Source organism: Nyctibius grandis, chromosome 7 (assembly GCF_013368605.1).
Source record: "Nyctibius grandis isolate bNycGra1 chromosome 7, bNycGra1.pri, whole genome shotgun sequence".
Lineage (NCBI taxonomy): Eukaryota > Metazoa > Chordata > Aves > Nyctibiiformes > Nyctibiidae > Nyctibius > Nyctibius grandis.
Window position 1 is genome coordinate 29,844,006 of NC_090664.1, and position 25,707 is coordinate 29,869,712.

At 38.2% G+C, this 25,707-nt stretch overlaps 1 protein-coding gene across 4 annotated transcripts in view; it reads right to left on the bottom strand.

Annotated features, from left to right (window-relative positions):
• The window catches only part of GLCCI1 (glucocorticoid induced 1), a 68,348-nt gene that overhangs the window by 1,383 nt on the left and 41,258 nt on the right, over nt 1–25,707 (bottom strand). The window contains exons 4-7 of one of the 4 annotated variants that reach the window (XM_068405331.1): nt 17,726–17,839; nt 14,471–14,623; nt 7,350–7,560; nt 914–1,034 (exon numbers count right to left, since the gene is read on the bottom strand). In XM_068405331.1, coding sequence (XP_068261432.1) covers nt 914–1,034; nt 7,350–7,560; nt 14,471–14,623; nt 17,726–17,839 — 599 coding nt within the window. Of the gene's footprint in view, nt 1–913; nt 1,035–7,349; nt 7,561–14,470; nt 14,624–17,725; nt 17,843–25,707 lie in introns of all 4 variants that reach the window. The other 3 variants (XM_068405330.1, XM_068405333.1, XM_068405332.1) reach the window with 3 other exon arrangements.

A 25,707-nucleotide genomic window follows, 5' to 3' on the forward strand; every position in this document is an offset into this window, starting at 1 on the left:
GCATTAAAAAATAGTACTGTCACAAAAATGACTTGATAATTACTGGATAAAACATGCAACTTCCAGCAAGAAAAATCTGCAGTACATATGCACAGGAAAAATGCCATGGTAATTTAGAATGGTACAAATTCTTCTTAATAAAAACAATGCAGCAAACACCACACTTAGTCACATTAAATCCCTTTGAGAACCTCCATGAAATACCCCTCTCCTTTCCCATATTCCATAATTTGTCTGGAGGCTTCCTCCACAACCCAGCATTGCTCCTTCATCATCCAGCAGTGCAATGAATGCTGTTTACAGCAAGAAAGATCCCCTCCTTAATTCTTTCAGCCACAGGAGCTAAGCATGCAACCTCAACAGACACGTGCTCATATACTGCTGGGCTCTAGTGGAAAAAAACATGATGTCCAAGAGTTTAATTTCCAATTTCTTGCTCAGTAAAAAAAATTGAGCAAAGTCTACACCATAAGTATACTACCATCTACAAACACTTTACATAGGTTTCATTCCTTTTTACATGTTTTACACATATCAAAACATAACCTATGCTTGAAATTGATAAAGAATTATGACAAGGAGAGTTTTTGTTTTAAGCCATGAACATTTAAAAAGTTAATAAAAAATATGGAAAGAGGTTTATAAATGTTTAGGAAATGAAATGTACCTTATCTTTTCTGCTTGGATTTTTGTTGCCTTTTACAAATGCACAAAAAGAGTTCAAGCATAAAAGACTCCACTTCCTCTTTAAACCAACATGAACACTTCAACTTCTCTTCTGTACAAACTCTAAGAATAGTTTGCTCCTGAAAAACTCATCAGCTGGAATAGTTTATTCATCTGCAGTTGAATAGGCTCAGTAAACAGGTTTACTGCTTTGCAGATACCAGCTGATATAAAAGGCATTACTTACGACATTTCCTCAAAGACCTTCACTCGCTCACATCCCTCTGGGGGCTCTCGTTTGAACATGTAGCTGTTGTTTGGTTTGGGAGATGAGGCATACTTGGGCAACGGTGAGCTACTCCCACTGTCTGAAAATTTAAAGCAGTTATATTACTAGAGATTGAGAGTGCTTTTCTAATTAAATTCGATTTCCAAACAAGATGCCTTTTTTTCACAATTTAGCTACTATGCTGATTTGCTTCTACCATAATGCTTCCTTTATTGCAGGCTATTTCTAACACCCTTGTATAGCACATTTCTTCTGAATAAAAGCTTCAGTGCAGCAGTAACCTGTCATATAACAACACATAACAGGAGATATTTTTATCCGGAACACTGCAATTGAAACAAAACAGAGCTGTGATCCTGGAAACAAATACATTCTTTATTATGTATTTCAAAAAAAAAAATGATCAAGGTAATATGCATAATACATGAAGAAGAATTATGAATGGTAATGATAATATACCTTCTCACTGTATAAACACAGTTATTGAACATGTGTGTATACAGCATGTATCTTATTTCAAAACATAATTCTTCACTGGAATATTGACCTCATTAGTCTCATGAATAGTTCAGAAGTTGCAAATAAACAAAGTGTGTTTGTAACACAGGTACTGATACCTCATCCTTACAATGTCCTACCTTACTTGCTTCACAATTGTGAAGTTGTTCTAGTATCCAAAATAAAATTTCCACAACTCAATTCTGCCATCACTACTAACTATATGATATAGGTATTCGTAATTCAAGCTGTCTGTGTATATTTTACTAGACACACTTAGAACTAAAGGTTTGAAGATCTTGGACACAAGGCAATAGGCAGATTTCTTTGTACTTCCTGGAAAATATAAGATAGAAGGCTCAACTCTGGTAATGACAGAAGCACGAAAGTTTGAAAAGTTAAGACTATGAAAGGGTTCACTTTAAACACTCATCTTGACAACATGATATTCAATGCATTAAGGAAATAAAGTAGGTACAAAAATAATTATCAGAGAAAATTAGCCTTCCGCAGTGGCTTCTACCTTTTCAAAGATGCAACATGTATCTCAGGCTAGTATTGATAGCAATCGGGAAGAAAAACTCATTCCACACGAAGCAGATAAGCAGGCACTTCTTTATTTCAGCGCTGGGGACACGGGGGATAGCTCCACCATATGTGTCCAACCAAACATTAAAATCCATCAGTTTTTATACACTTTTTCAGTCAAGTCATTATTACATAAGTTCTTTGACATAAAAATGCATAATATGCTCGCTCTTAAATTTAACCGTTACAACGATTGGTTCCATTAATTACATAACCTTATCAATATTCTTAATCTAAAACAATCATTGGTTAGTTCCACTCTACTGATTGGAAACTATCCCTGATATTCAAATCAGGATAGGAAGGATAAGGGGGTTTCCAAGCAGCATAACTGGTGTCCGTGACAGTCTCCTTAGTTTCTTAAACAAAACATAGAAAAATCCAGTAACTTCCTGGTGAAGTTTCCGTGGTTACCTATTTCAAACCTAACAATGCCTATGGCTACCTGTTTCAAACCTAACTTCTATATGATCAAACATTGATTATTTTATCAGAGTATTTGCAACAGTATTAGTGGCTCCCTATTCTCTGCTTGGGCTTACAATTAAAAAAATGAAATGAAATGGCAAGGTTGAAGAGGATCCCCCAACTTACACCTTAACTGGAGAGAAATAACTGCTCTTGCTTTAGGTCCTTTTGAGTCTTTCCACCGATGTGGGGTACCTTACTGTTTCTGACTCAGATACCTTTGTTTATGCTGCTGTTGTTCATGTGTGCCTTTTCAGCAACAGTGGAAAACCAACCAAAGCTTCAAGCACTATGATCTGGATTCACTGAAGCATAAAAGGTTGTCTTTAACAGCTTGCAAACAGTAACTACCTAAACATTTGTATAACCATGACTCAAATACAAAGGCTAAACATTAGAGGTTTTGAAACATCTCTGCTTCCTCTTACAAGAAGACACAAATCAAATGTCACACTTCCCTTTGGAGATTTACTATGAAAGATAAAAAAAACAGCTGAAGTGAACCTCAGTAGTGTATTGATTATTCAGGTCTTTCCTGCTGTAGAGTGAACACAGAACACCTAAAATTCTGTAAATAGAAGTTAACTGTTTGAAGGCAGAAAAGGCTTAGAGACAATACAGATATTTGCCAAGCTGGGAGCATGATGGTCCTGTTGGCATCTTTCCACTGTTGGCCCACGCAGCTCATTCCAAACACAGAAATTATTAACAGAACCCAGACAGTTCGTTTCCTCCTTCTAATATTTAAAATTGAAGATCCAAGTTTCTATTTAAAAAAATTGAGACATAGAAAGTGCTACTGTTCATTCCACGAAATAGTGGAAAAATGTGGAACTACATCCAAGGAAAGAATCGAAGTGAATTCAAAGTTAAGTCAGTTCTTGGAAGATTTACAGTCTTGTCTAGCCAGTTTAGTTGTCAATCAAGTTTTCATTTATTTAGCACAGCTGTTACACAAGTAAAAAGAAAAATTATATTGTATAATTTAAGCATTCTGTTTCTCTCTTTACCCTCCCTCCTTTTAAAGCTTACTAAGTTGTTAGCTTTTCATTTTGACCAAACACACACCACACTACTATTTGAAAAATATGTGTGGTTATTAGAATGCTCACACGTACAAGCTTGGTGTTGGCTCTGCACGTACAGCAGCAGTGTGAGAACGGAAGGGTACTGGGAAAATAGGCCACGAGGTTAAAGTGGTAAGAAGTGGAATTTACAGCTTAAGCCAGTCACCACTTGTGTATCCTGTAAGCTTTTAAGTGCTCAACTGTCACATTATTAATCCTTAATGACACTGCAAATGTGTATTCTCAAACTATGCTATTTACATCGTTTTTTTACTGTCTCAGAAGCTGCAATGCGTGAGCCTTCACAAAGACGACATGTCTGCATCTCCCATGTTCCCACCAGTAGGGTGTGCTCTGCTGGCATATTTCAACCAACTAATCAAATTTCATTCAGATGACAATGACTGAAGATTAACAGATGTAACCTTTAAAGTGAGTTTTGCTACCATAACCACATAGCAGACAATATGGAGCCTTATTACAGAGAATTTCTGAACGTCAATATTCAAAATAGAAATATTCTGTTATCTAGAAAATGTTTGAGATTGTAATTGAACACTAAAAATACTATTTTAACCAGAAGACTTAATACCACAAATTTTAGCTTGCATATATTACAGCAACGAAAGAGGCAAACTAAAAAAAGAATCTGTAAAACAATTTTTTGCATGACAAAACTTAAAGGAAACAAGAAACTTTGCCAGTGAGCCTTGGGATTTGTTCTGATAGGTTCAAAAATACCTTTGTTTCTTAAGACTATCCAAAGACTTCACATACAATTTTCATTTTAAAAACTATCAATCAGATGCCCAGAAGTTAAAAATCATCTTCATGAGCATGTTGCTTGTAACAGCCTGCTAGCAACAGCAGGAATACACAATGCTACACAAAAGCACTTAAATCAAAATCCTTGAAAAACAAGTTATGCTATCTATTTTTGTAAGAAAAAACAAATTTCATCTGCTTATACCTTAGGACGCCCTTGAACTTTACTCTCTGTCACAGCTGCGAAGTATGCGATGTAACACTCTGAATTTTAATCTCAGGGGACCAGAGTATCATTAAAAACAGATCTAGTGAAACCAGTAGCTTTAATGCAGCAAGGCAGTCCACTTACCTTGCAACAGGCCCATATTTGAAAACAAAATCACAAAGCCCGTGCCATTAAATACCTTCTCTCCCACCCTTCCCTCTCTGCTCCAGTCAATACCATTGAGTATCACTGCTTCATTCGGAGCAGGACTCTGGGTCTTTCTGAAGTTTAGCTTTCACTTTCTTTTGAAAAATTCAATAGATTTAGCAGCTTCTTGCAGAAATGCAAACCAAACAGCTGATACAGTCCAAGAGCAGCTGTGAGGGCCTCAGGCCAAAGCACAGCTTTGCACAAGAAATAAAAGATGCTTTAGAAATGTAAAGCAGTGCTGTGTCTGTACAGAGTGCTGGGCACCTCATCACTGCTCATTCTCTCAGTCAAACTATTAACCTTCCTTTCCAATTCAGCAACACTCAGGAGCATTCATGAAGACTGGTAATTACATTTTTTAATGGTAAACGCCAAGTTATTCCCATAGAGAGGAAAAATAAAATCTCAACGTGAGAAAAGTAACAGAAAACTATCTTGGGTTTAAAACGTCTACATTTGGTTATACGTACATGCATTTTTTCAGAATGTTAACAGGCCTTACCGCAAACTCATAACAGTTTTATCCTAGCATCATGAAAACATTTAAAATGAAGATGCAAAAACTTGGTGAGTTTGTTTTATACAGCAGTTAACATCCACAGCAGATGTTAATAAACCATCTCTCAAAACTTGCTATTCTCCTATAATTTCTACCTATATCCCTCATTTATCTATAATTTAACTATTTTGGAGATAACATTCAGAACAACTGGCCTGTGGGATCTTAATGATCCGAGAGTAAAAGGCACCTTTCTGACTATACTTTTACAACCTCTGAACAAGTTACTTTCTGTTGGAAAATGGCTATGCATTTTTCTAGTTTCTATCTTGTCCTTAAAGAACAAAGTTGTGATGAGAAGTTCAAACTTTTATCTTTAATAAGCACAGTATTAAGTATCTTAAACTAGTTTAAAAATGCAATTATATTAACTTTACAAAGATGGTTATTTATCACCATCGCCTATACACTACCACTAATGCAGACTTTTGATACAAACCTAGCATTAAAGCCAGTCTTAAAACCAAAATCCACAAATAAGTATCTATACATTGTGAAGTTCAGCAATAAATTTTACTCCAATTAGCTGTTCAAAGAATCCAAGACAGGAGAAAAAACCCTTGAAAAGCTTTAAGAAGGTTAGATACGGTATTTCAAACTGTCTCCACTCACCACTGCCAATAAAGTACCAATGAAAATTCCAGTTACTGTGATAACTGAGTACTAACTGCAAAGGGAATTATTCTTTTCTTTTCCTCGCTTTTGACTTATATTTGTTATCAGGACATCTATGAACAAATTTACCTGTCAAGATGTTTCCCTGTGTGCTAGTACTTTAGTGGATGTCTCTATAGTGATTCAGTCTTGACAACACATTACAATTCACATGCGTACTATAAGAAAGAGAAGTAGGGGGGAGAGAGCTAGTATCTCTTTTTTTTGGAGCATGGCCAACTATCACAGCCTAAGACTTTTACTTTGATGTGGTTAACTTACACACATGCACACACCCACCCCCAATTAAGGATCTGGGCAGGTGGATTTGTTTTGCACTACTTACTTCTTTTTAAATCCATGACAGGAAAGCAATACTCTTCAGAAACCAAAAAAAAGCTATTATTTCTCCCACTGCCTTCCCCAGTCTTATTTCCAAATTACTTTAAGAATTATTAAACAGAGAATATTTACAGGAAAAGCTTACTTATTTACAACCTCAAAATACTCTGTCTTTAGCTCATTAATAAATCTATACTAAATCTTGGAAGTTTTCATTTCCTCTGTGAAACTTACCACTCTTAGCTTGTGTATTTTACCCAAACTCTGCATCCCTCTAAACTAAAGTCCATGTTTCCAGCTGATAGAAGACTTCAGTCTAGCAGACCAGAAGCCCAAGAATAATTTCATTAGTAAACAGCTGTCCAAAACAGCAGTCTTTTTACACTAGTGCCTATATTTTCATACTACGTGTTCTGTAAGTAACTCTTAATTACTGAAACTCTAGTAATTTTATAAATTAAACCAAACGACATTTTACAGACTTGGAAAAAAATGCAGGATATTGACATATAAACACATAAATTATTCTGAAATTTTGGGTTGTTATGCAACGTACACAGACAAATAATTACTCTCCAGATTGTTCAAACTCGTATCTGAGCTCCTCACCAAATAGCTTCAAGTGGAATATAAGAGTTCAGAAGCAGAGTACTTTTAAAAGCAGTCCAAAACTTCATCACCATTTTGTTCAGCAAGTAACTCACCCATGATGAATATAGTCTACCACAAACCTTCTTGAAACCCTTTTTAAACATAAACATGTTACAATCTGAATTCTTCACATTAGAATCTTCATAAATAGTTAAGACTGTTTGCTGTGCTCGTCTGACGTATTTATGGAAGATGTTTGTGAAGTTTCACAAACAAGAGGGAAAAAAGATATGTACAAACAAAACCAATTTTAAGAGAAATACTCAATCCCTCCACAACAATCAAACAAAAACAAAAACTGATGTAATGAGTAAAATGAAGGTAGTTGTAAAAGCAGGACACCACATGCCTCCCATAGGTAAAGGTGGGCCATTCTACTCTCACCTTTATCACGGTCATAGAGTAAATCTTCTGTTGAGCAAGGACTCCCATCCTGAGATTCAGGAGGGCAAAAGGGAGAGACACATGGTGAATGACTGCTGCAGCTGCTGCTGCGCTCCTGGACAGATGGAGTCTGAGTGTCAATGCTTCGTGTACTACTACTACGATAGTGAGCAGGTAACGGGGCCCTTCGACCATCGGGGATATCCAAAGGCTGCAAGAGAAACAAGCAATTCAGGTTACAGAGAAAAGATCGAGCTCCCAAGCAACGTCAGCCTGTAGCACTCAAAACTGAAGCAATGAGACAAGGCCTTAAGAAAAGCAAACAAGCCATTTTTGAAATAACAACTTTTACATGGGAAAATAATGCAATGTGCAATGGATACAACATACGTGAATTATGCTGAATGCTGGGACAATGTGTAGATGTTCCAAGCCAACTATATTATCTTAATGTAAAGTTAACATCAGAACACACTTCAATACACGCTAGTATTATGGTTTTATATTTTTTATGATAGTTTAAAAAAGCAAACCTTTAACAAATAGATCTCTAATTATACTTAGTAATACAATTTTCAATAAAGGTCACTGTTATTATGAAGGAAAACAAGTACCCTGACAGAGATCACATTTGGATAAAAGGGAAAGTAGAAAATGTCAAATACAATGGCATACTATTGCCATAACAACCAACAGAATTACAATTACAAATGAAGCCATCCAAGTTTTGCTAGTAAGTCATAATTCTCTAGCACACCTCTATGTTCCATCCTTCACTTCTAGAGGCGACCTCTGACAAAATGGCAGCTAAGCAGATGATGCACAGGCTTGTACAAGGTTCACAAGCTTTGCCTTGAACCAAAGCTAATAAGCACTGCCTGCTCGTATCAGCCTATCTGGCACTGGCCAGAGTGATCTTGCACCCCATTCAGCAACACACTGCGTAGACATGTTCATAGTAGTAGATTGGCACACTCTACTTACTTGTCCTTCCCAGTGGAAAATTAGCTTTATCATAAAAACAGCGCTGCTTTAAACGTAAGAAATCACATGAAAATTACAGTTTTGCTTAAGCGACGGGGAAAAAATGCCTGTAAGATTTAAATATAATCTTTATCCTCACTTCAGTGAGGATTATATTCAAGCTATAGAGAACAGTTTAAATGTTCTAGCTACAAAAAATTAATGTCTTTTTCCCTCTCACTTCAAGTGAACATTTTTGTTTTATTGCTTTCCTCTTCCCCATATATTCCAAAACTATAACAGCTCGTTCCAGAGCCTACAATTCAACCCAACACTTTTGCTAGCAATGAGGACGTGAAACCTACTGGCCGAGTATCGCATTCTCCCATTGTCAGCAATAGTCTATCCAAAACCACCACATATTATGCAGAGGCAGATGCAGCAGAGCAGGAAGATCCTTTTCTTCTTATGAGCCTTCCACTTAGTACCATTTCACATTTCAATTAAGAGCAAAGAAACACACTCTAATGAGAACATTAGAGTTGCTACATGAAATGCTGAAAAGTTTGGACACAGCTGTGTGGTCTGTTTCAACAGCTCAGTTCACACTGCATATGCGTTACAACACGACTACAGGTTGCTATTCCCATCACCCCCAACAGGCCATGACTCATCCAATGCACAACACAGACCTGAAGCATTATATCATTTGCTACACAGACAGAAGAGAGGTAGAAAACAAGACTGAAGCTGTAGAAAGAAAGGTGTCTCCTAATTAACGTAAACAAAAAAATAATTGCTAAGCAAAACAGCGTTTTTATTTCCATCTCTGCCACAAAAATTCTTTGAGGTGCCTGGAAGTCATCTGAACCAACCTCCCTCTTTTATGGTATCTTCTCTGGATGCCCAGTCTATATAGGACTGATTTGCAGACGTCTTCAATATTCACAGATGCAGAAGGAGACTATGGGAGCTGCACTTCAAACTCCTAAAATGGCATGCAGTATCCCGAGTTACTTGAAGAATCACATTATAGAAGCCTGACAGATTTGTGTTTGTCCATCCATAAAGTGCAGACAGTATCATCTTTCTTGTCACACAGGTGTGATAAAAAGAGAACAAAATTTCACACACTGTCCTACTATATAGAAGCAAAAACCCAGGAAGAAGTTCAGACTTCTGACTTCAAAACAAGATTTAATAGTGAGCATTAGGATATATCTAATGAGGAGAAAACAAGAACACTGAACAGCTGCTCATTAAGCGCTATACTATGCTCTATGTAATGGGTAAAGCAAGGATTCCAAGGAGGGAAAAACCCAGTAAGTAATCACATTATTAAAGACTTCAGGATCACACAGATGTTCTTCCACACCTGCAGGAACAATGTAGTCTTATGTAGTCAGGAAGCATATCCCAAATCACATATTTCAACCTCCACTGAATTAAAATTCAAGGTAAAAAAAGTTATCCATATTTTTAGACATACCTCTAAATATACACACAAGTACAAAAAGCTAAATACTTATCACTCTTTCCAAGTAAAATAACTTTTAATGCATAGAAAATGCCTGCCTATTGCAGATTACTGTGCTTCTGTATTTATCTTTCCCTGAATACTGAATCCAAGTTTTGCCAAGTGCAAAAAACTTCATGAAAATATGAAAGTATTCCACCTTTTTAAAACTTTATGTATTAAACCTGATCAACGTAAACCTGATCAACATAAAAAATACTTTAGACGTTTCTTTCCATGAGTCATGCCTAAACTATTCTAAAAACTGAAGTCCTCAGAACCTTAGAACATAAGAAATAGGGTAACTAATTTGGTACAGCTGCTATTAGTTTTCAAAGTGCTCAATGCATGGAAAACAACTAGAAATTACTGCATTCTATATACTGGGGTTTTGGTTTTGGGGGGTTTGTTTGGTTTGTTTTTTTGTTGTGTTTTTTTTTTTTTTTTAGTTTTTTTGTTTTGTTTTGTTTTGCAAGAATGTCCAGTCGTGTACTAACCTTATGCCAAATGCATTCTGACAGGACACTTGCCAACCCCTATGGGACAGTGTGTTCTCAGCCAGAGTTACACACTACCCTCACCTCCCTGCAAAGGTATGGAAATGCTCCATTTGACAACAGCATGCATTTCTCAATACACTGTTAAAATTCACCATATTGTTCTTGGTATCAGTCTTTTCACTGGAAAAAAACAAGATCCTATTTAGTAGCATCAGGAATGCTATTATGATATAATATACCATTGGGAGCCTTAAAAATAATCTGTTCTTCACAAGCCTTACATCTATTTGGGAAGTAACTTCTTGAGAGCAAAGCATTCAATGCTTTTGATTTAAAAACTGTTCTCTAGACTGGAACACAAAGGCAGACACAGGAAAGTGCTTCTTCCTCCTAGCATCAATGAAGTTATCAATGCATTAGATAAGATGCAAGTGGAAAAAACCATAATGTATCCTTGTAAGGAGCACTTGGAAAAAAACAGACTTTTCAGATGAAGGATATGAAGATATAAGTAAGGATCCTCTGCACCTCTGCAAATTAGAAAAACAGTCCTTTTATTAAAGGATTAAGTTTTCTGATAGGTACATAAAACCATCTTAATATCTATTTCCAGAAGCATTAGAGATCAAACAAGAAACACATTAACCATTTTACTTATATTGTGTGATAGTCTGTCAAAATTGCTTCATTTCTAATTACTTCTGTATACTTGAAAGATAGTTCTAGTAATTTTTTTTCCCCTAACAGGAGGCCTATGACCGTTTCTGTGTCCTGCTACACGGCACTTTTCATTATTTTTGCAATGTATTATGTAAGAAGAAAATCTCTTACCCCCACTCCCTACAGGAAGTCCATCATCTTATTGTACCAAAGTCTCCAACGTTTGTGTTGTGGAGTGACAACAGGATAAATAACAAAAACTATCACAACTTCACAAAAAGCTGATTCCCTCTTACAAGTTATGGTGGGAACAGAGGCACACTAATTTCCTGGAAAGCTAGTCAACAAGTTATAAAACAGGAAGGAAAATATCTCCAGGATCTTTGAATAAATGCATTAGAAAATGAATTAAAAGTTTATTAATAGATCTGAGGAGAAAGAGGCAAGTAAGAAGTGACTCAAAAAAGCCAACTTTAACTTAGTTTTATGAAAGAAAAAAGGTAACAACTTCAGCTAACTAAGCAAGATGATCTGAAAAAATATACATACACATGGCTAAACTGAGAAGAATGAAATATTTGGAATGTTTTGATGACTTACAGTGCAACCCCTCTAAAAGGTAATGACATAATGACATTACTGTATCATCAACTATCTTTGTGAAACAAAACCAACAAGACTAATGTCTACAATTTTTTACTTTTATAAGTAACTGTACTTTTATAAGTACAATTTCTATTATCATTAAAATATTAAAAAAGCAAAGAAGAGTGTTTCAAAGAACTAACAGAACTAAGTCAGCACAAGAGAAGACAGAAGACATATTCCAAATCAATTCATACATTTTTTTAAGTAGGATTACAAAAATTCAAGTCAGCAAAAGGGAAAACAGAAAGTATGTAACATCATACCCTACAAAACCAAAAAAACAAGTCTAAAAAATAAATGAAATTGGTTTGTGTGTCTGAAGGCTAAGCAAGGAAGTATGAAACTGGGAGGAAAGTTTCACTGGTTACCTATTTTAACTGGAGGCTAAATTTAAAAAGTAATTCAAGTAATATCCATAAAACTGCTTTAACCTTGAGCTTATTTTTGTCCTATATGTCACCTAGTCTAATTTCAATCTATGAACTAAGAAAAAGTTTGTTTAAAAAAACAAAAACAAAATCAGAGGTTTATACTGAAGAGATGAGAGACTAATAGAAAAAAAAATTCAAGAACAGTAGACTAAAATTTTAAAAGTTAACAGAACTACAATGCATTTTATTTTACTTGGGACAGCCCAAATGTGGTTATTGAAATGAAATGGAAGAAATCAGAAAGCTACTAATGTAGGACCTAAATTTGAAAAAAAAAAAAAGGTAGCGAGCTGCACCTCAAATAAAGGTAATATTCCTTCTCAGTGCTTTTAGCAGGTTGTATGTTATTCCCCAAATCTTTCCTGGCAAATGAATACAGATTCACAACAGGGCACAAAGTGTTTTATGCAGCTGGATAGATAGATTAATATGAAAATTAAGGTTTGAACATGCACTGTTAAAACTGTGAAGTAAACATGGAAACAGGTTAATAGAAACCAGCTGAAGATCTAGATGCACACCCATCTTACAAGAGAGTATATAGAATAATTTATCCTTCACGCATCACCCAAAGCAACCAACTACTTTTGATTGCTATTTTAAAATACTTTCAAAAAATACAGAATGTTACAGCAAGAAAGAGCAGCAGAAAATTGAAAGAAAAACAAATTGTTTCACTAGCAGTGAAACCAATGAATTTTGGTTTCCTATCATTTATCTTTTGTTCAGTAATTCCTAACCTTTAACCTAGCTGCCCCAACTCCCGCAGGCTAAAAAGAAGCTAAATCATTCTATTAGGAGAAAGTTCACCAGCAGTAAGATTGAGTAAATTACTCTCGTTATGATCTTCCATAAGTAAGCGATGAGATCTAGTAAGCTCAAAGACAGTGCTAGGAGTCCCACTTTAGGTCCCAGTAGACCAGACTTCATAGAAATTAAGTTACATAGCAGGAAACAACCCTCTGCCCACAAAGATGGACTTAACTTCAAGGGCAATGTCTAATTTATTACTTGCTTTTGTGTCTGAATACTCTCCCCAGCTAGATGTTCGCAGGAACGGTTCACTATTGCCTTGGTTGCGTAAACTGCTGAGCACCTCTGGCCCCAGTCCAACAACGCACTTAAGTATGTGCTTAACTGTTTTGCTCGATCAGAGCCAGTACATTCAGCAACTTCGGGGACAGAGTTCTGCATCCCAAGTGATAAGCTGTTAAAGCCCAAGGACAACATTTATGAAGATCATTTGTCTGATAAAGAAATTAAATGTCCTCTAACCATAGGAGATTACAACCCTAGCCATAGCAACATCAAAGGTGGCACTGTAAATACATACCTTTTTATACTCTCTTTAGAGATGATGCAACATGGTTTATTGATTTGGGCTTTCTGTTTCAGTTTGTGTGTTTGTTTTCTTCTTTATTCCCCTGTTACAACACACACCCCTTCTAAAGGTATGAGACAGTCTTAGGAAAGCAAACTTAGCATAAAACTACTACTACTACTACTACTACTACTACAGTATTTTATTCTTAAGACTGCTTTTGTCCACACAACTAAGTCTCTGGAGAAGCCAAGACTATTCCAAAGTTTTTTAAGTTTACTGCTGAAATGAAGAACCACAAATACCAGATTTTGGAATCTTAAACCTTTGATTAAAGTTTTATAGCTTGACTTGTACATTGAATTATTATTACATGACCACTCACAAGAAAAGAACCTACATCTTAGAGAAGATGAGAAAAAACAGTAGCTTATCCCACAGCAGAAAATTTTCATCGGCTATTTAGGAAACAGTGTCTGTAAACGAAGTATTTCGCATTTTACGTGTCATCTAAGCACTCCAGCGCTTCTCAATGACAATTCCAATGCTCCAGTTCTCCCACATATGCAAAGCTGCTCCATTTGTCAGTATTTCCCATATGGAGATCTCCCATGACAGATCACAGTGGTTTCATGGAAGTAAAATGGTTCACATTTGGTTTATGGAAGAAAAGCATTAAAACCAAAAAGCGGAGCATAGCACAGGAAACTTAAGTCTTGCCTAAGAAAAAGAATGCAAAATGGAGCAAGTAAATTAATCTTCTCTAACCTCTAATTACTTAACACTGTAGCCTCAAGTATCTAAATTTTCAAGCACTTGCATTTCACACAAAAAGTTTCAAGTTCTCTACAGAAAGCGCATTCTAACAAAGCATGTTTGGCCAGAAGCCCTTAAAAAAAAAGACACAGTACCAAAAAAACAAACACCACCCTAAAACACTGAAACACAATTTTCAAACCAACAGTTCTTTGAAGAAAAATTATTGTAATTTCAGCCACAAGGAAGGTTTCTCATGAGAAAGGTTTCCCATGTGCTTACATTACAAAGAAAAAACAACCATAAACACATTAATATAAGCTTACCTTGGATACTTCCTCTTTTCCACTGTTTTCCTTAATGAATACTTTTTCCAGTTCAGGGCTTATTCCTTCTACATTACACGGCACACGTGAAACAGTTGATTTTGGCACTGAAATGTTTGACAGTGGCATAGGGACTGATCTGGAAATAGAAGCCTAGAAGGTAGAGAGCAACATGACTTGAAGATGGAAAATGGAATAAAGACAAAAGTCTGAGACCAGTACTAAAAAACCTAAAAAGTAAGCAGCTGTGTATTAATTTTGCCATCTACAAGACCATCTTTACTAGGCAAATTTAAATAAAAAGAAATGCTTGCATAAATCAAAAGCCACTAAAATCACCTCTACTTAACTCAAAGAAGTGTTCTATGATAAAAGCATTCTACTACTTCACTTATCAGTAAGTAGGCAGGTAGATGTACTTTCCAGATGTATAGGCTACAGAATACACAATAGGGGGATGGGGAGCACATGGGGTGCTGATGCTGATGGTTTAACTGGGATCCAAAAGGCATTTCCCAACATTCCTAAAGCTTAACCACTCAACCGAAATATTCATTTAATAATGCACTTTTATTCTCTTTTGGATGGCTTTAGTGAATTAAAAATAAAGCATTCACTCTGAACCGTTAATTTCATTAGCTTATAGCTTTTCAGAACTTCATGTCAAGGTCTTAAATCATTTGGAGTTTCCGAATCAAGCATGTAAATAAATACAAGTACGGTTTTCAGAAAAACATTTTGGAGTGGAGCTCTGTTACCAACAGGAACCATTCACAAGAGGGCACATGCATCTTGTGCAGTCAACCTCAAAATCTTTACTTTGGCAGCAGCTACACAGCATAGATGCACCTATACTGACAGCCATGAACAGTGTTCACTTCCCAATATATTTTCCTCTTGTTCACAGAATCACAGGGTGATTAAGACAAAATGTAAACATTTTTTTTTGAGTTCTTGTCAAATGAACCTTGCACAATGCGCAGCTCCAAAGGTGCATGTCACTTGTGTGGAGGCATTCTCTGACTCCGACAGAACACACTGCCTGCAAGATGGCTTTCCACAATGGTGCCAGAACTGAAAACTTCACCGGTCTCATCAGAGAACACCTTGAGAAATCAAAATGTCACACAAGCCATGACAAAGTGAGCTCCACATACTAAAGAATGTTCCTTCAAAGCATATGTCCTAGGTGGATTTCAATCTCTGTCAAAGACTATTTTTACTGTGACTATAAAGAGCAGCACAGGTACCTGCAACAGCTTACTTCGAGATGGAAAATAAAACCCTTTTCTACACAAAATGTAGTGGGATCCTTTATTACAGAAGCATAAAAGTTTCACGAAGAATATCAATTTCCTGTATGTCTTCATCGCAAGATTAGGTTTTAACCACAAGATTTTATCCGAACAGAAGGAGGAACATAAAGGATCAGCCATCATGGCTCAACCTCTTCTTTCTGAAACAGTAGCTATTTAAAAAGGCAGTCAGGAAATACAATGACAGAACCAACATTTCAGGAATTCAAATAGTGGCCTGTTAGTAACATGGGGTCCAAGTTAAGGATCTACCATAGGTGAAATTTAATCAGGACTCGAATGTCTGCACTGTCAAGTGAAACAAGATTAACTGCTTTCTACAAGTCGCTTAAGGTTCAGGAAGTCACTGACTGAACCTTGCCTGAGCTTTAGAATTCATAATTGGGTTTCAATTTCGCTGGCAGTTTGTAATGGCTAGAACAGACACTGCATGGGGCATCTTCCATTGCACCCTGCTGAGAATCTGTTTCATGGCTTGGTAATTTGGCCAGGTAATTTGTCCAAAGCTATTCTTATGTGTCAGCATCTTTATAATAGGAGAAATATAGATATACTCAGATCAGAGGCAAATTTTTATATTTTTGTGAAACATGAAAATGACCTGAAAACAAAAATTGACTTAGCCAGGCTACTGTTAGAATGATTAGCTATATTAAAACTTGCCTAAATCCACACATCACTTCAAAAAAATCACTAAGTAATAAGACAACAGAAAACAGAAGATGTCAGACAAGGAGCCTGAGCTTAACCTCTGAGAGAGGAGGATATCAAATCCATACACTGATGGCTGGAGAGAAGTCCTGTCATCACAATGCCCGTTGGTATAGAACATGAGAATGATTGTCAACATAATCTGGACATAAGATTTTGCATCTTAAAGATTATGTCTGATTGAGGTTTTAGGGTAAGTCACAGTGTCTGGAACAAGAACGCTGGTGACGATAGCAATTTTTCCATTTAATATGATGGAAACTCAAAATATACTGTAACAACTGTCCTGTAACAGCTACTGCAACCACAAACTCTCATGCTAGAAGACAGGAACTTGTGTTGACAATGATTCTGGACTACTGTAGCAACAAACAGGTATGGCCTAGACAAAACTATGAAGAAAGACTTTTATCCTGTACTGTGACAGATCCTCTAGTCACCAGTCACCAGGGATGGGGCACTGGGGCAAGCATCATCTTGATTTCAGCTGAGTTTAAATTCAAAGTGAATTATCACTTTCTTTTTAGAAAGTAAACACCACAATATTGTTTTCCTTGATGTCATGTGGCAATTGCCTCTCTGGCCAGGAATTAACCAATAAGCAAAGTATCAGAAAGATTCCTAAAATGGGACAAGGAAATGAGATTTTTCCCTTTAATCTCTGGTGATACAGCGTTGCTGTCTTTTACTGATGAATACATGGTAAGGTGAATTACAAGACTGTAACAAGCCAGTTAGTGTTTTGCTTGCTGCTCACAGACTGATCAGTTGTTGGGCTGCCAATCCAGAATGCTTACCCTTGGTACTTACTTTTCCTTCATTTTCTATTTTGACTTTTTTTAACAACCTCAGATGAAACTGGGTTGCAAAACTGTTAAGCAAATGCCTTCCAGAGGAGCAGAGACTTTTGAAAGTGTACCACAAAATTTAGTCTCGGAAGCAAGTATGTATTGCTGGAAATGCAGTCTTATCTGGCCATGCTCAGAATTTTTACAGCATCTTAATATATTTTAGTTGCTATCCTGCTGCAACTTATTTTATTGTATGCTTCTTTATTATATGACGACTATCAGATAAATCTCAGTGAAGACGCAATGGTATCAGGTTGTTAAGTGTTTCAGTGTACCACATAAGAAAACAAACAGAAGACAGACAGGAAGAAACAGCAGGCTATTCACCCAACCCTGATAAGGTAGGAAGCTGTTAATATAAACAACTATCTACTTACCTGAGTCTGACTGATTGCTATGTGGTTGCCATGGAGAGGTGACTGACGTTCTTTCTCTTTACTGTGACGACTACTCTGCTTACTGCGCTGAAGCTGCTGCCTCAGTTTGGCAATCTGCTGGAAAGAAGTTTAGGTGAAGTGATAATAAGTTATCGAATGGATAACTGCTCAAATCTTCACATATAAAATGAATCACAGACATTTTAAGTCCTCTTTGGAGGATTTTACAAGCATATGGGATTGCCTTCCCTTGAAGTGGGAGCACTAAAGCTTCTTTCTGCTTATTAGGTACTTTCTCCAAAGTATCTGCCCTATTCGCCAACCTGAATATGACACCAGACTTCATTTAATTACTAAGCTTCCTCATTTACAAACAAGCACTATAATAACTGATGCAAACAAAAATAGTCAGAATGACAATTTGTAGCAATTTCTGGCCTATAACTGGTTTAAACTGGTGACTATGAAGCCTACAGTTTAATTTATTTGATCTTAAACTGAACCAAAGTTTTCCAGTGATAATTCATCATAAAAGCAAAGAGCCTTCACAAACAACTGGCAATCAATATGCATTGCTCATCTCTGAAAACTTATTTAATACATTTAATAGCATTTCTCTGCAGGCTAAATTATCACAGATTCCTTCAGGCAGACGGAATTATCTTTTCTGCTGTCTGCTGCAAAGATGTCTGCTGCAAAAAGTTACATATTTCAAAGGTCAAATGCAACTAAAGCCATTATCCATTTGACCTGCTCCTTAAGAAAAAAACAAAGCATTTCATTTGGGGATTCCTCCACTTATTTATTCCTCCTGGACAATTTCTACGTGAAAAGAGAGTATTTACCTCTATAAGCATTGTCTCAGAATGCTCACAAATCAGGACATAGACTATGTGCAAATTCACACAACAGGTACAGACACTTCCTTAAGACTGGATAATTTTTTCCTTTGGGCTTAAGTCCCACACTTGCTCATGCTGAGTACACTGGCATATAATGCAAAGCATGCACGGCCCCATTTCATTTTTAACTTAGCTAGAGATACAATTTTTAAAAATCTGAAGGGCAAGTAAGGAGAAGTGAATGTACATGGAATTCACTTTCATTTCAAAGAACTTCATCAGCTGGAAAGTAACTTCTGTTTCTGAGTGACAGCTTACAAGTACATGCACTCTGTGGTTAACTCCAAGTAGTTCAATATATCACTAGTGCTCTTGCAAAGCAGCTCTGTGGTAGAGAATCACTTCACATCACTCTTCACAGTACAGAGATGACAGTGCTTGGTGAAGAGGTTTGGATGGAGTTTTGTTGCAGGCTGTGGACTTTTCTTTGTGATGTTTCTGGTATCACTCACAAAAGAAGGATCCACCTTTAAGGCTTCATAGCAAGTCTTGACACAGCTTGTTACCCATATTCAGAGAACTGCTACTCAGAAACGGCTGAATACTTTGATCTTTCAACAACAGACAAACACTTCAGACTTCCAAAAGGGTCTGTGTGTAGAACACATCCAGAAAGACAGAGCCCTAATATGACTGAGTTTCTAACACAGACGAGCTAGATTTAGAGAACTGGGAGACTAATCTCTTGATGAAAGGTGCAATGCAGGCACCATGTTGGAAGAAACTTTGAAGGAGTCTGAAGAGATACTTCATCTTTACAAAAAAAAAAAAATGTCCAGAACTTCCTCATTCTCCCTGTAGAAGCAATGGCAATTAGGAAACCTGGCTCCACAGAGATGAAAAAGCAAACAGGTAACCATTCTGGTAAGTACACGTACATCTACAAAGATTTATATCTTACATCAGAATGTTGGAGAATGGGGAGAACAGGGAAATAATCTTTATCTTCCCCTTTAAAAACATAAGAGAAAAACAATGCCCAGATCAGAAGACAGATGTGGATTGAGATGACTGGCTACAAGAATAAACAGAAAGCAGGGACAGTGCTGCATATAAATCTTTCATTTCTGCTGCCTCTCCTTGATGCTGTGAGCTTTCTCCTAGTTAAAAAGTTAAATATCCTTTTTTTAATCTAAATGAAGCCTGGCTTTCTGAGCTTTCCCCAGGAGCATGCTATTAAAAAAAAGATCTATACAATTCCACCTCAGAGATCTAGCTGACTGACTTCTGTCGCAAATAGCTTGCAAATATTGGAGAACATAGCCTCTCACTGTAAAATTTAGACAGTGAAAGCATTAAATGGGAGAGCGTTGATAGGCTAATATGTCTCTAGGCTGACCAAAACCTTGAAGCTCTGATATCCTGAAAGGAATCATGGAACCCTGGAATCTGAAATTCTCTCAGCCACCTCATATGTATGTATATTTTGGCGGTCAGTAGGTTCTTGACAGTAACAGAAAGAACGGGTTCTTGGTTCATTGATGAGAAAGAGAAAGATGAAAACTTGCTGAAGAATCTGACTGCGTACCTGGAGCTGATATGATCGCTTAAGCCAAACATGCAATGCAGTGAAGAAATAGAAATGCCTTCTCACATCATTTGTCCTTAGCCCTGAATTTGAAGTACCCTAGCTTTCCAGCTACCATCAGACAAAAAAATGAGAAAGCAAGGATGGACATATAAAAAGAAATCTGCCATTTCTTATTCATCCTCCAGACACAGGAGACAAGAGGCTTGCCAGCACAGACGTCTAACTCAGCTTCAAAGCAGCCAAACTAAGCAGCCAGTGGCAGAGAGTACATGGGCAGAAGAATCCTCCAAACTAAATGATACTCCACCTCTTCACCACAAGGAAGTCCACAGTTCATCTACCACTTGCTAAAGCTAATCCTGAAATCCCAATAGCTTTTTTTTTTTTCTACAAGATTGTCCTTTTATGGCCAATTATTTACCATCTCAAACTCAAATAAAGCCACTACTACTACCAGCAGGAAGAGGTAGCTGTGCTAGCTTCCTAGAAGTTTTTCTTCACCTTCTTGCTAATCAGCAGAGAAGCACAGAGCATCAAACATAACCAAAATGAGCTGCAGATAGGCAAGAGGTATGCTAATCCTAGTAAAGCAGATACAATTTGTGTAGTGAGGAAGAAGTCTGAAACAGATGCCTTGATGGCACCTATTTTACCAAGTTATCTCAAAGAAGCAGCAGATCCTGTCTCTTGGGCACTAGACTGATGCAACTAATATAAGCTAGGGAATTTGCTATGCAAAGAAAATGGTGCCAAGTGATTGGTATCAGGAAAATATGTGCTTGAAGACCCAGCCACTACACTGGTGTGAATATACTCTGACACTGAACTCCATTCAGGGCAGCAATATAGATATTTCAGTTAGGAAGATGAAGTAGAAAAGGAATACTGTGCTATGCTGGGGGAAAAAAAAAAAAGTGCAGTAACAAAACACTCCATTTAACAGGGCAGCTAAGAAGAACAGAAAGCGTTTGGGACACCATTTCCCTCACATGGCCAAGTACTGAGCATGAAGGAGACTGGGGCATACACAATCATACTAAGGAACACAAGCAAATCATGACAAAAAAAAAAAAATCTAACATGTATCCTTTAAAGCATCCAGTTGTTGAAGAGATTAAAGCCTTAGCCTTGCACATAGATCCATTAAATGTGACAGTGATTTCAGTATAACAATTTTAATCCCTGTCTACCTAGCTTGAAGATGGGCAGAAAGTTCTTATTACACAATACAGGCATTTTCTTAGAGGATACAGCTGAAAAAAAAAAAAAATTGAAGAAACAAATCAAGGAATTCCTCAAAGAATAAATGCAATTTGAACCCTACTTCCAATGTTCAGACACAATTACTTAAAATTATTTTGTTACTCTACAAGGTGTAAACATATATGGTACTAAATTTCAAATTGTATTTTTAAGTTCACATTTGATAAGTACTGCGTCATGACTGTATGGGAGGGAGCACAAAGCACACATCTGTGCACATTTCAAAAAAAAAATAAGAAAGCTTTCAGCCGTCCCTCTTCCAGTGACTGTTCCCTGCAATATTGTTGATGTATCAGAAAGACTCTTTTCTGAACATACTTTACAGTTATTTATTAAAAAAAACACCAACAAAAAAACCCCAAGAAAACACAAAGATTAGTGCATCATAACCGTAATAAACCTACATCAGGTCATTCAGGACACAAACTTGCAGTTCGACCTTGATGGTTTACTGTCATACAGCCAAGTATAAGATGACCATCCAAGATTATTAAACAAACAAGAAGTTAGGAAAAAAACCCTATAAATATATTTTTTGCTTGCTGACTTTTTTTACAGCTAGAAGTATACTTGAAATAAAAATGAATCTTGTCTATACCACTTGTAATAATCATGCAGTCTAATATAACTAATGGCACAAACCTGAGAAATAAGCAAATTAGGTCAGTTCTTCACACACTGGAATAATCTGAGTACCCAGGTAATTTGTTATTTAAAGAGACCTAGATTCAGACTACCATGAAGGAACATGTCACTTCTCACCATTCCTGTCCAAATGCTCATAAATAGTTACCAGCTAATAAGCTGTATTTCTACAAATTGGGCTACACAACGCAGTAACTTCCTATTGCTGAACAAGCCACAAACTCCTCATTAATGAGACTGAGCTCTAACTCATTCATAAGCCATTTGTTAATAAACAAGATAACCAGTAGGTCAAAGAGTAAAACAAGCATTAGAAATTCACCCTAAACCTTTGAATATAATCTTTTGATTGGCATATGAAAGCACATAAAAAATGCAAGCTCTCATATTTGATTCTCTTTTATTCCAAAGCCCTTTTCAAGTTCCCTGTTAGAGCAAAAGGGACCTTCCAATGGGGGGTTGCTGGTGTCAGTGTAACAGAACCAGCACACAGAGGTGCTTAAGGGAAGCGAAAAATCAGCTGCCTGAAATACATCTTTAAAAACTCCACAAAATGAAAACTATTTGATTTAAATCCTGGGTTTTTCCAGTTCTGCGTAAATTCCAGTTCAGGGTAAGCTATAACTAAAATTGTCCCTATTCAACTTCAGCAGAATTATCACACAGAATCACAGAATCACAGAATTTTTTTCCTTGTTTAGTTGTGAGCTATTAAAATTAAATGCATTTATTTAACACAACTAGGAGTTCTTTTTAAAAGATTTACATTTAAAAAAAACTAAAAATGAGTGTATAGGCTTAAGATCCCAAGCAAGCAAATGAATTCTGTATTACCACATTGAAAAGCTTTCACTTTGGGTAGTTGAAAATTATTTTGCCCTTGAATTGAAATAGATGGGTGTCAGGATTGAATCTGTCTAGCACTGAAATAGGGAATGCTTGCTTTCTTATAGTGGGTCTCTTAAAAAATTACAACTCCCCAGGTCTCAATATGAACTTTGTAATGACAGAGTGTACCTTTTTTATCACCTCCTAACAAGATTTCACAGAATCACAGAATGTTAGGGATTGGAAGGGACCTCGAAAGATCATCTAGTCCAATCCCCCTGCCGGAGCAGGATTGCCTAGACCATATCACACAGCAATGCGTCCAGGCGGGTTTTGAATGTCTCCAGAGAAGAAGACTCCACAACCTCTCTGGGCAGCCTGTTCCAGTGTTCGGTCACCCTCACCGTAAAGAAGTTTTTCCTCATATTTATGTGGAACCTCCTGTGTTCCAGCTTGCACCCATTGCCCCTTGTCCTGTCAAGGGATGTCACTGAGAAGAGCCTGGCTCCATCCTCATGACACTTGCCCTTTACATATTTATAAACATTAACGAGGTCACCCCTCAGTCTCCTCTTCTCTAAGCTAAAGAGACCCAGCTCCCTCAGCCTCTCCTCATAAGGGAGATGTTCCACTCCCTTAATCATCTTCGTGGCTCTGCGCTGGACTCTCTCTAGCAGTTCCCTGTCCTTCTTGAACTGAGGGGCCCAGAACTGGACACAATATTCCAGATGCGGCCTCACCAGGGCAGAGTAGAGGGGGAGGAGAACCTCTCTTGACCTGCTAACCACACCCCTTCTAATACACCCCAGGATGCCATTGGCCTTCTTGGCCACAAGGGCACACTGCTGGCTCATGGTCATCCTGTTGTCCACTAGGACCCCCAGGTCCCTTTCCCCTACGCTGCTCTCCAACAGGTCTGCCCCCAACTTGTACTGGTACATGGGGTTGTTCTTGCCCAGATGCAGGACTCTACACTTGCCCTTGTTATATTTCATTAAATTTCTCCCCGCCCAACTCTCCAGCCTGTCCAGGTCTCTCTGAATGGCTGCGCAGCCTTCCGGCGCGTCAGCCACTCCTCCCAGTTTTGTGTCTTCAGCGAACTTGCTGACAGTGCACTCTATTCCCTCATCCAAGTCATTAATGAATATATTGAATAGAACTGGTCCCAGAACCGACCCTTGCGGGACTCCGCTAGACACAGACCTCCAACTGGACTCTGTCCCATTGACCACCACTCTCTGGCTTCTTTCCTTCAGCCAGTTCACAATCCACCTCACTACCCGATCATCCAGACCACACTTCCTCAGTTTAGCTGCGAGGATGCTGTGGGAGACCGTGTCAAACGCCTTACTGAAATTGAGATAGACCACATCCACAGCTTTACCATCATCTATCCACCGGGTTACGTCCTCATAAAAGCCTATCAAGTTGGTTAAGCATGACTTCCCCTTGGTGAAGCCATGCTGAGTGCCCCTAATGATCCCCCTGTCCTTGATGTGCCTAGAGACAGCACCAAGGACAAGTTGTTCCATCACCTTTCCAGGGATGGAGGTGAGGCTGACCGGTCTATAGTTACCCGGGTCCTCCTTCTTGCCCTTTTGAAGACTGGAGTGACATTCGCTTTCCTCCAGTCCTCAGGCACCTCTCCCGTTGCCCACGACTTAGCAAAGATGATGGAGAGTGGCCTAGCAATGACTTCCGCCAGCTCCCTCAGCACCCGCGGGTGCATCCCATCAGGGCCCATGGATTTATGGACGTCCAGGTTGCTTAATTGGTCCCTGATCCAGCCCTCATCTACCAAGACAGATTCCTCCTCTATCCTGACTTCTTCTGGGGACTCAGGGGTCTGGGGCTCCTCAGGACAGCCTCCAGCAGTATAGACAGAGGCAAAGAAGGCATTCAGTAACTCCGCCTTCTTTTTATCCTCTGTCTCCAGGGCCCCCACCTCATTCCTCAGTGGGCCTACATTGCCTCTAGTGTTGGCTTTACCTGCAATGTATTTGAAGAAGCCCTTTCTGTTGTCCTTGACCTCTCTTGCAAGGTTTAATTCCAAGGAGGCCTTAGCTTTCCTAGTTGCCTCCCTACATCCTCTGACAACAGACTTATATTCCTCCCAAGTGGCCAGCCCCTCCTTCCATGATCTGTACACCCTCTTCTTCCACTTGAGTTTGCCCAGCAGTTCCCTGTTTAACCATGCAGGTCTCCTGGTACCCTTCCTTGACTTCCTACCTGCTGGGATGCTCTGATCTTGAGCTCGGAAGAAGCAGTCCTTGAATGCTAACCAACTATCTTGGGCCCCCTTACCTTCTAGTACCCTGTCCCATGGGATTTCCCCTAGCAATTGCTTGAAAAGGCCAAAGTTGGCCCTCCTGAAGTCCAGGGTTGCTATTCTGCTAGCTATTCTGTTCCTGCCACATGAGATCCTGAACTCTACCATCTCATGGTCACTACAACCAAGGCTGCCCTCAACCTTCACCTCTTCAACCAGACCCTCCTTGTTAGTGAGGATAAGATCCAGCAGCGCTCCTCTCCTAGTTGGCTCATCCACCATTTGCATCAGAAAGTTATCATCAATGCACTGGAGGAACCTCCTGGACTGAGGATGGCTGGCTGAGTAGGCCTCCCAGCAAATATCAGGGTAGTTGAAATCCCCCACGACAACCAGGCCCTGTAATTGAGAGACTGCTCTCAGCTGCCTGTAGAAGGCCTCATCACCGTCCTCATCCTGATCCGGTGGCCTGTAATAGACACCCACAACAGTATCACCCCTGCCAGCCTGCCCCTTAATTCGCACCCACAAACTCTCAACTCGC